The 10,391-nt window shown below is 41.1% G+C and overlaps 2 protein-coding genes across 2 annotated transcripts; one reads left to right on the top strand and one right to left on the bottom strand.

Moving 5' to 3' along the window:
• Positions 1–2,722: 2,722 nt before the first annotated feature.
• Positions 2,723–5,584, bottom strand: LOC118310087 (vasopressin V2 receptor-like). The gene is made up of 2 exons (XM_035632886.2): positions 4,524–5,584; positions 2,723–4,320 (listed from the first exon to the last, which is right to left on the bottom strand). The coding sequence occupies exons 1-2, from the start codon at positions 5,365–5,367 to the stop codon at positions 4,112–4,114; spliced, it is 1,053 nt and encodes a 350-aa protein (XP_035488779.1). The 5' UTR covers positions 5,368–5,584; the 3' UTR covers positions 2,723–4,111.
• A 1,209-nt stretch (positions 5,585–6,793) lies between these two features.
• Positions 6,794–9,829, top strand: vhl (von Hippel-Lindau tumor suppressor). Its single transcript, XM_035632425.2, has 3 exons — positions 6,794–7,268; positions 7,558–7,680; positions 8,482–9,829. The coding sequence occupies exons 1-3, from the start codon at positions 7,082–7,084 to the stop codon at positions 8,673–8,675; spliced, it is 504 nt and encodes a 167-aa protein (XP_035488318.2). The 5' UTR covers positions 6,794–7,081; the 3' UTR covers positions 8,676–9,829.
• Positions 9,830–10,391: the final 562 nt, after the last annotated feature.

Raw genomic sequence — 10,391 nt, 5'->3', positions numbered from 1 at the left:
CCTCACAGTGGAGAAGCGGGATCCAGTGAACGTTTGGGATTCATGCTTAGTGATTGACAGTCATAAATGACAATGAATTCATTAACAGAATTGTTGATGATTTTCTAACAATTATTCTTTAAGTAGTTTTCATGAGCTACTCAGACTTCAGAGTGCTTTTCTAATTATTTTATGTTCAGACCATTACTTGTTTGCATAGGTCAATTTTACCATGGAATATATTTCCCAAACAATGTCAGACCATTGCTCTTCCCCTTCAGGCTCAGCCTTCTCCCTGTTTGGTAGTCACAGCTTTGAGCAACATTTTTTCCAGGTACCTGTCTCTTTTCCTTGTATTGCCTCTTTTAATATACGTTTTAATCAACTGACTAATTGTTCCAAGAACTACTCTTCTGCTTTATTATTGCAATTTCATGTTTTACTAAGCAAATACCATCAGCTGATGCAGTCAGTTGCTCCAGAAGAGTAAGTGGATCTGAGGTGGAAATAGTTTTGCTGTTGTTGGCTGTAACAGCACATATTAGGCTCCATTATTTTCAATTACAGCCAGTGTGAATGTTATAAAAAGAACAATGCCTGAAGCAAATTATGAAATGTTTAAATACAGTAATTTGGGCTTATGTAATGCCCTTATCAGTTCAATCACAGGTAAGAAGATGTCCATATATACATACAGTAAAACTTCTAACATACAGAAAGCATCTACATATGTAGATCATCGTGCGTTTTTTTTCTTTGACGAGGACCAAGTAAAGAAGATGGAGAAGGATCCTTGACATGAGTAGTGGATTGTGTGCTCTCATCTCCACAACGTTTCCCTCTCATTAGAACCCATCATACATCCGTCAGCCTGTGAACATTACTTGTTTTAATGAGTGTGGGCTTTCAAGTAATTGGACATGTGGCTGGATTGTATTAGTTCTATAAATTGGACAGAAAGCAGCTATTTAAAGATCTGATGAAAAATTATAGACGGTGCGGAAGTCAGGTAATTGTAACATCCGATGTAAAAAGTGATATACTGGTGGAAACGGCTAATTATCTGTAGAGAATGATCTAATCTATAACAGTACTTGAAATAGAGATTATGTGGCTCTTAGTCAATTTACATCAATTTAGATTTTGAAAAATGTATATCCTAATTATTAACTAATTATGTTTATCAGCACACTCGAGTTCAATGGAAAGATTTCAAGCTGATGTGGACACAGAGCACAAGCAGCTGTTTACGGCCAAGTCAGTGCCTCTCTCTGTTTGGTCAGGACAAGAGCAAACAGTGGCAATGGGCAACATGAACATTTTAAAATGTCATTTCAGCAACTCAACAAAAAGTTGTCACTTTCAACTTTAATGTTATGTAATAATGTGGCAGGGAGACTCGTCAGAATTGAGTGAAGGATGATGCCAAATACAAAGAGGACCCTGAAGGAAAACCTGCTCCGGTGAGCACACCAACCGACACTGTGGTGACAGTTCACCTTTCAGCACGACAATGACCTGAAGCAGACAAGACAAAGCGGAAGTAGGTTTGTAGCAATTACCTGACTACTTGAGCTGCTCATGCATCCATAGTATAGACTTAACCCCTGTAGAACATCTGTGGACACACCTGAAGATGTCAGTTCATAGATGTTTGAGAGGATCTGCCTGGAAGAATAGGAACAGCCCAAAACCAGGTGTGCAACTTTAAGCTGTTACAACTGCAGGTTTCTACAAATGCTGAGGTAAGGGTCTGAATCAAGTGGCAACCCACAGTGACGTCACACATTGGTTTGTGAACGGACGTTTAAACTCCTCAGGAAACTGTTTAGTGTCATTAAAAATCCAGTGAGAAGTATAGAGTCATTTTGTCACAGACTTCTACAGAAACTGACTTCCTTTTGTAACTAGTGGAGTCGCCCTCTGGTGGTCATTTGAAAGAATTCAGGTTTTAGGCACTGGCTTCACTTTCTTTGTAATAATACGTCCATTATTGTATTAAGTCAATGGTTTGAATACTTGTGTAAAAGGTTTTGATTTCTAAATGTAAAAAAAAAAAAAAATTTAAAGAGGGAAAAAAATCCACTTTGTCATGAGTTGATGAAGTGTTGATTTTAAAACCAAGTGTGCAAAACGTTGGTGGTTGAGTCTGATAGAATGAAGGAAAAGAAGCCATCTCTTAATCCTCACTGCTGTCCAGAAATCTGAGAAGCACCCATAGTTTATATGTGGCTGAAGGAATTCAGAAATGTCCATCTAGAGACATTTAGAATGTCCAACTGAGAGGGACTCTAAGAAAACCCAGAGTGGGACACTGAAAGGCTTGACTTGATTGTATTTCCCAAGAGAACAGCACTACCACTGCTTTTCAACTCGCCTGCCACAGGAGACAGATTAGATTGATGTTGGCAGAAAGCAAAATGTAGTTTGTTGGTCGACTCAAGCACTTACTCTGACAGACACCTGGACAGTCAAAGAGTCTGTGATCAACTCAATTTCTTCATCAGTCTTTAACCTGTTCACTGGTAAAACCAACCAGGAGCTTAAGCCTTGCACGCAGAGGGGGAATCAACAGGATTCCTTACCAGGAGGCACATCATTGGTTGATAACAATTAGAAAGATGTTGGAGAGTTCCTTTGGGAAACTAATCCCAGCGCAAAATAATAGTAGCACTGCACACTACAAGAAGATTACATGAGCGCTGGATTGTGTTGAGTCAAAGCTGTTCCCAGCCTTCGAATATTGTCACGAAGGTCCAAGCTTCGAGTCACATGAAGATAAACTGAAGCTGCCCCAGTAACACTAACACAAGCCTTAAGCTTCCCATCCACCGCTCTGGAAGACGTCACTGTTGGACACGTTCACACTATCACACAGGCAACAGACACAAATAGTCTGCTCTATTGACAGAACTTCAGTTTCCAACTTGCACAAAATACCTTCTAAAAGAAACGTATGGTTATTGACTAATTTGCACGTTTGACCCAAAGTCCTGATCTGAACTTTTTTTTTTTTAACCCTGATTGGTACTCACCTGGGTGTGGTTCAATTGAAACAGGACATGTTCCCTGTACGTGCTTGTGTAATATTTTTCATGCCTTGTCAGTCTTTCGTATGCTGCAGAAACGTTCATGCTCAGCCTCAGGGTTTTCGAGCAGTTAATACACATATACACCAGGCTTGAACCATATCTTGTCATGATGGTAAGACACATTCAAAAGGATGTGATCTTTGTTTCAGTGAGAATTAATCTCGTGGCTCATTGCAAACGAATATTTAAGTCTTTGAGCGTTGATATCATACGCTCTTACTTTGTCTTGTATACATAGGATGTATAGACATATACAGTATGGGTCAAACATGTCATTCAAGTGAACATGGTTTCAGACTTTTGGAACACACTGTATATTAAAAACAAGTAAAACAAAACAAAGCTTATGTGAGGATTTGACTTTACTCCACATTTGCTTTCAAAACCCACTTTGAAACAAATAAACAATAATTTACCAATACAATCAGTGTGTATGTGTGTGTGTGAGAGAGAGAGAGAGAGAGAGAGAGAGAGAGTATTTATACAGAATATGTATCAAAGGGACAAATTAATTTCTGTTTTTAATGCAGTTATGTATATTCTACTTCATTGAACTCTTCTCGAGGCACTGTGGTATATTTTATATTTTAATGTCCTGTGGTATATTTACTGGCATTTTACTCAAAAAATTCCACGTTTTTACTAGTTCTGCTGATACACAAAATAACAATACACTTAAAGTCTTAGGTTCTTCTTTATCCCGAACAGCTTTATCTGAAATTCAATCGCTGAATCTGTCTGAAAATGCACGATTCTGTCACATGAAAACTGTCGTTAAGTCATAACGTGATTGCCTGAACAAACACGGATTTACACACTCGGAGTCCAACAAAACTCACTTTGCTTTCGCCATCCAGCAACGTCTGGAGCGCAGTTCATTTCTGGTTCGATTCCGGTGCCTACTGCAATGACCACAGCACATTAAATATGTCGGAGACCCGGAGAGACCCGGTGTGTCCCGTCCTCACACGTTCAGTCGTCCAAATACGGCCCACCGACTCCACACGCGTGTTTTCCCCTTATCCACAAACGCCTCGTCCTCATTTGGACTCGGAGACGTTTTTTAAACTCATGTACAACGTGCTGACCAGCGTCGCCTCCTCGTGCGCTGAGTCTCTGCAGTGGTACTGCCGCTGACCGAGGAGTGTGACCAGCCTCTTGGGGAATTGGTCGCTGAACACGAGGTAAATGCAGGGATTCGCGCAGCTGTTCAGACTCGCCAGCAGCATCAGGATGGTGAAAGTCGCAGCTGGGAAAAACAAGGGCAGTGCAAACAGGTGTCATGGATGGAATTGGGCTCTGTGCGTAATTACGCACTTCTCCGATAGCCCGCCGAGACCCCAACTGTTATAAAATCAGTGCGCACGCATTCACAAAGAACCCCAAAACTAAACACACAGAAGAATGTAATCAAACAGAATATCAAACAGAGAACCAGTCAGAGTGACTTACTTTCTTTTGGCGCATGTGTGTCCCAGGCGGACCAGAGCTGGACAATGAAGAAAGGAGCCCAGCAGACAATATAAGCCAGCACGATAAACACTGTCATCTTCAGGGTCTTGACCCTGGCTCTGGACATACCGGCCGTACTGCTGGCCCTGGATGGAAGAGGGACACCCACATGGCACCGCTGTTGGGTCTTTTGGTACAGATTGATCTGGATGGCCTGGCAGATGCGTACTTGGCAAAAAACAATCATTATAACAGGTAAAACGAAAATGGCGAGTGTGGTCCAGGTTATGTATGTCTGCAGACCCCATGGCTGGATAAATTTAGCCCAGCAGTCAAACACACCCGGTGCAACCTCGACCTGTGAGAAGATGAAAACCTGCGGCAGGCTGCCTAGCAGAGAAATCCCCCAGCCGACGCACACGGGGATGTTCAGTCTTGTGCGTGAACGCTGGAACTTCACCATCGGGTTACAGACGGCTTGGTATCGGTCCACTGTCATCACCACGATCATGTAGGTGGATGAAAACATGCCCAGAACTTGCAGGTACTTCACCAGGCGGCACAGGAGGTCGGGCCCAGCGAATCTGTCTGTGATGTCCCACATGAGCTGCGGGCACACCTGGAAGAACGCGACCACCAGGTCCGCAAGGCACAGGTGAAACACGAAGACGCGCATCCTGGACATCTGCTTGCGCTGCCTCCACAGGACGACGAGCACGGCGCTGTTGAGGATGGCGGCGCTGAAGAAGATGACGCTGAGCAGCGCGATCTCCACTTTGGCCAGACTCTCATCCCTCGCCACGTCCTCCGCGCCCACAGAGCCACTGTCATTCAGAGGACACATTGCGCTCGAGAGTTCACACCTCACAACTGAATGAAAATACACACTCTAGGGGAATAAAAGCACAGATGATCCAATTGCATCAAAACTCGACATTGAAAGTGAATTGGCGCTCTGAGGTTGAGTTCAAGTTGGGAATAACCCGCGGAGAGGAGGGTGGTCGTGCTCGGGGAGGGCTCTGCAGCTGTGCCCCTGTGTTTTATGTGGAGATGAAACTGGGTGGAGCTTTCATTTATTCAGACTGTGAATAACAGGTATAACAAGTCTGATAATTCGTTAATTCTAGATGAAACAACTGCCTGAAGACTGTATATGTATACTCATTGAGTCTGTGCTCATTATGGGATTTTTATACAGGTGACATGATTGAAATCTCCAGTTAATAAATGGTCGTGGAGGCGACATTTTTCCAGTACCATTGTCAAGACTTTTCACAGCTAAGGTTGCTTGATACAGTTATATATATTTAAAATAGAATATGTTAGTGTTCAATTTAATGTGTTGATTGCAAGTTGTACAAAAAATTATTTTACTTTATTAGAAGTTGCCAAACTTGGTGGCTAAAACATACATTTGATATTCTGGTAGACTTGCGGATCACTATCACTTGCACATTTTCTATTCTCTTAGGCAACATGATCTTCATATTCTATACTGCAGGTTTTGTCACAGTATATAAGGTAGTAATTACTGTCAGAGAAATGTACTGTCAGAAAAGTGAAGTGGGGTTGAAATATACCATGGAAACTTCTGCACAGTAATATATATAAATCTGCACAGTAATATATTTGACTGTTGTCACCATGTCAGTGATGTTAAATATCTTACTGCAAAGGAGCTCTGTATACTTGAATCAACACTTACCTCTTATATTTACGTATGGATGACACTGATAACGTTCCATTCATAGAGGGTATATAGGCTTTAATTATTTTATTTTTTTATTGATGGTTAAATATTTGTATGGACTTTTTTTAAATGAGTGCTTTATAAATTTGTGTGTTCTCCTCCAGCAGGACATATTTAATCTTTTTATTGAGCATGGAGAGACCTCACCAATGTCCACTTATCTGCGGGAAAAGAGTTGCAGGACATCTCGAAATCTATCGTTAAACATCTGATTAACATTTACAACTGCAGATTTTATGGATTACTGTACCCCTTTGTTAACGCCACTCCGGCGTGCTTGTGTTTGTGTTTTTCCAGGTAAGCAGAGGTGGTGAAAAGATCTTGAAAAAAAAAAGTATAATGTATGAAACAATGCAAATACAAGCCAACTGTTAGGATGTACAAGTGGTATCTATCCATCTATCTATCTATCTATATATATCTATATATATCTATCACATCTAGTAAGAATGAAACGCAATAACTTTGAGACCAAGATGTCGTCATACTCTTCTCGACCAATCACAGTACAGAACACGTCGACGTTCTTCTATCCACCCGGAAGAGAGAACGTAAACAAAAATAGTTGAGGAAAAAGTAACCAGACACTCATTTCCTCGTCTGGTGATATTACGAAGAATGTGCTAGTCGTCGGTTTTATGAACGTTGTAATCTACTTGCACTGACTGACTTTGTGTTACACTTAATCCGACAAACTCCGTGGTCGATGACAGGCTTCGTATAGATATTTCGTCAGCTAGCAACTAGCTAACGTTAGCTTATCGGCTAATCTCGCTGCGCTCACAGTTTGGAGGTAAAGAAGCTACCGATGCCTCAGGAGGGAGATCAGTCTCTTCCCCTGGTTCGCTCCCTGAACAGCCTGATTCAAATCGATGTTGTGTTCTGTAACCACACTGCCCGTGTGGTGCGACCCCTGTGGCTAGATTACCGCGGGGAGCCTCAGCCCTACGACGACCTGCAGCCAGCCACGGGACGGAGACTGTACACATTCGTCGGTAAAGCATCTTTCTCCAGTAACACAAGAGTTGGAGAGTCGTCTGCTTTGACTCAAGGTTGAGCTACGTTTACCCAGAGAAGAAAACCTGCGGTATTCGTTAAAAAGCCTAGATGACAGAGGAGACCCCGTTATTGTTCATGTCTGTGATAGTTCGCAGCCCTCTTGATTTGTGGCAAATGACTCGCTAACATGAACAACTTGCTGCCTGTTGTCAGTGACATGTTGTCATCAGTGGGTTGTTTTTTAAATTCTAATTTCTTTTATGTACTACGTGTACGTTCTTCCAGGTCACCCGTGGATGTTCAGAGATGCAGACACGGATGAGCTGATGAAGGTGAACGGCAGAGAGCTGTTCCTCCCTAAACCAGCAGAGGGCGGAGATGCTACATTTGTTAATATCACTCTACCAGGTAAGATTAGACAAATGACATCAAATGTCAGCCATCAGAGCACATTTATGATGCAGTGTGTAACAAGAACTTAAACAACATTAAAATGCATCTGAGCACACTGCCTGGCAATGAATCCCATTGATCTGGTCATGCAGGTACATCAGGGGGTTTAAGACTCAAAGAAAACCAAGGTGGTAGACACTTGGCTTGCAGTGCTTGCAAAATCACAAAACTACATTAAACATCTCCAGAAATCTCTTAGATAACAAAGAGTGTACAAGGGATAATTCACAAATCTTGCCATGATTGGTTTTCAGTGAAACCCTCTGCAACAATTTGGGACTTTTCTAAAGCTTTGCATGCCACAGATGACATCAAGTTGATGGGCAGGCGTTTTAATTGGGGGACTACATAACTAATAATATTGATTCAGTTTTTTTAAAAATGAGATTGAGTATGTTTGTAAATGCAGCAGGGATCAGTTGGCACAGAATAAAAATGCTTGGTCATCATGTTCTCTGAATTGGGCCTTTATGTACACAAAACACTGCAAGTCATGTGACCAGCTGCCTCAAGGGTACAGTATAGAAGGTGAAGATGTGTAAATATTTATGGGAGTTGTGCGTTCATTTTGTGTTCATTGTGGTGATTGAAAACAAACACTCATTTAAAATTATTTGCCTGGGATATTTCAAACACATAAAATTTGATTTATTGTAATCCAATCCAAGTTCTTCTTATACTGGTATAAATGTGTTTGCTGTTATTAGTCAAAATGAAAGGAAACACATATCTAACACGTTTGAAATGTTTTTACAGTTTACAGCCTCAAAGATCGTGCTCTTCAGGTGATTCGGCGTCTTGTGCGACCTGAAGACTACAGGAGGTTGGAGATTGCACGTTGTCTTCATGAAGAGCTGGAAGATCTGCCCAGTGCGCTGAAAGATCTGCGCCGCATGAACCAGCGAGTCGAGCAGCATCTATTGGAGAGGATCCCAGGCCAAGAGGAATGATACATGATACTGGATGGACACTTTTGGGAAAGGCAAGATAAAACCAAATTAGGATACAATATATCGGGATTCTTGGATGAGTCAGGAGCTGTTGCGAAGATGTTTTCTCATTTCAAATTAGACTTAGTTTGATCTGCTGCCTGTTTGTCACCTTCACACACTGGCTTCAGCAAATGTCTTCTTCAACAGAAAAAAAAATTGTGTGTAGCCTTTTCCTTTCAGTAAGTGGAGGTTTTATAGAATGTGATGACAGCTTCCTCTGTGGAATAGTATTGTGTCCTTTTAAAATGTTATCTAAGGATTTCAATGTTTATTCCTAAAAGGCCACTAATGGAATGGGGAAATGTTAGCCATTGATGCCTATTCGAAAATTCCTATTCGATCATTTGCACAAGACAAGAGTATTTTTTTTTGTCGTGGAGTCAGTGTTATATTTAATGTCTGTCCTAGATCTCACAAATTATTAAGGCAGTAGTATCATAAAGGAATTTCAGGGAGATGCCTCTGCACACGTAAAGTCCACCCACACCAGTGTTTTTCTGATTAGACCTCTTCTCAGGACAATGTGTGTGTGGACAAACTGGTCTGATCGACAGTCCCTCTCCCCTTTTCATTTTGTTGCATCAGTTTGACTTGTTATCATTCTTATTGGTACTTGGAGTTTTGCAAGATCATAAATTCCCACTCATTATCAACCTGACCAGATCTAATTAGCCAGATAATTTATAATGAACAGAGGCTTTTATATTCAAATTGGAGATGTCTGTTCATGTCAGCTTACTGCAATACTCCCCTCAAAAACTGTCATACCTTTGTTGTTTCGTTTGCAATCATGAATTATTTTAGTTCTAGCAATTTAAATCAGGGAAAATATGGAGTGAGTGAATGGGCAGAGTCTCAAAGATTATGTCTTGCAGCTCATACTCTATGTGGAAAGAAAAATTTAAATTGTCTCCATAGTTTTTAGGATTAGGCCTTAAAACATTGTGATCAAGTAAAGAAGCTTATATTTATGTCTTTGCCTATTTTTTATTTCTGTTCTTCTATTGTTCTTCTGTGGACCCTTTTTAACAAAAATCCATAACTACTGTATCTCAAAGACCTATATTGTTTATTTGTGAATAAATGACAGATATTTTTCATACTGGTTTAAACATGCTGTGAAGAGTATTTATTTTCATTATTTGCTCAACCTGAGACAACCAGCTCCAGGTTATTGCAGCAGGGATACTGTTGCCAAACATCGTTGCTAAGCGACAGGCTAACACAACCCATCTTTGTGTGTGTAATGAGTGGAGCCGGGTGCAGTAATATTAGGACCATGCAGGGAGGAGAGAAGAAAAAACATGGGACCCGAGTTGTTTCAGACGAGAGCAGTGAGTCTTTGGTCACTGTTAAGAACCTTCGCTGTGTCTTACACACACACACACACGCAGAATTTATTTTCCGCTAGGATCCAGTGTAGTGGCTGACGTGGCTTTGTTTAGCAGAACAAATGAATGGTAACTAATACTCACGATCCTCCTATGTTCCTTTCATCACCCAGTGATGTTTCCACATCTCCAGACAGATCACTGGAGCAAAATGAAAACAATGGTAAGACGAGTTAAAGAAAACCCCTCACTATTTATTAATAACAAAAAACATGACCTACTTTGTATTGTTGTGAATCTATGCACAGTTATTCCCACCTATAGGTACAAGGTTATCTTTCAT

Source organism: Scophthalmus maximus, chromosome 6 (assembly GCF_022379125.1).
Source record: "Scophthalmus maximus strain ysfricsl-2021 chromosome 6, ASM2237912v1, whole genome shotgun sequence".
Lineage (NCBI taxonomy): Eukaryota > Metazoa > Chordata > Actinopteri > Pleuronectiformes > Scophthalmidae > Scophthalmus > Scophthalmus maximus.
This window is presented reverse-complemented; position numbering and strand designations above follow the sequence as displayed.

Bases quoted from the DNA above. Each gene is read 5' to 3' on its own strand.
- vhl (XM_035632425.2), top strand. From the start codon at position 7,082: ATGCCTCAGGAGGGAGATCAGTCTCTTCCCCTGGTTCGCTCCCTGAAC. The intron at 7,269-7,557 runs GTAAAGCATCTT...ACGTTCTTCCAG, and splicing joins GAGACTGTACACATTCGTCG to GTCACCCGTGGATGTTCAGA. The intron at 7,681-8,481 runs GTAAGATTAGAC...ATGTTTTTACAG, and splicing joins TGTTAATATCACTCTACCAG to TTTACAGCCTCAAAGATCGT.
- LOC118310087 (XM_035632886.2), bottom strand. From the start codon at position 5,367: ATGTGTCCTCTGAATGACAGTGGCTCTGTGGGCGCGGAGGACGTGGCG. The intron at 4,321-4,523 runs GTAAGTCACTCT...TGTTTTTCCCAG, and splicing joins CACACATGCGCCAAAAGAAA to CTGCGACTTTCACCATCCTG.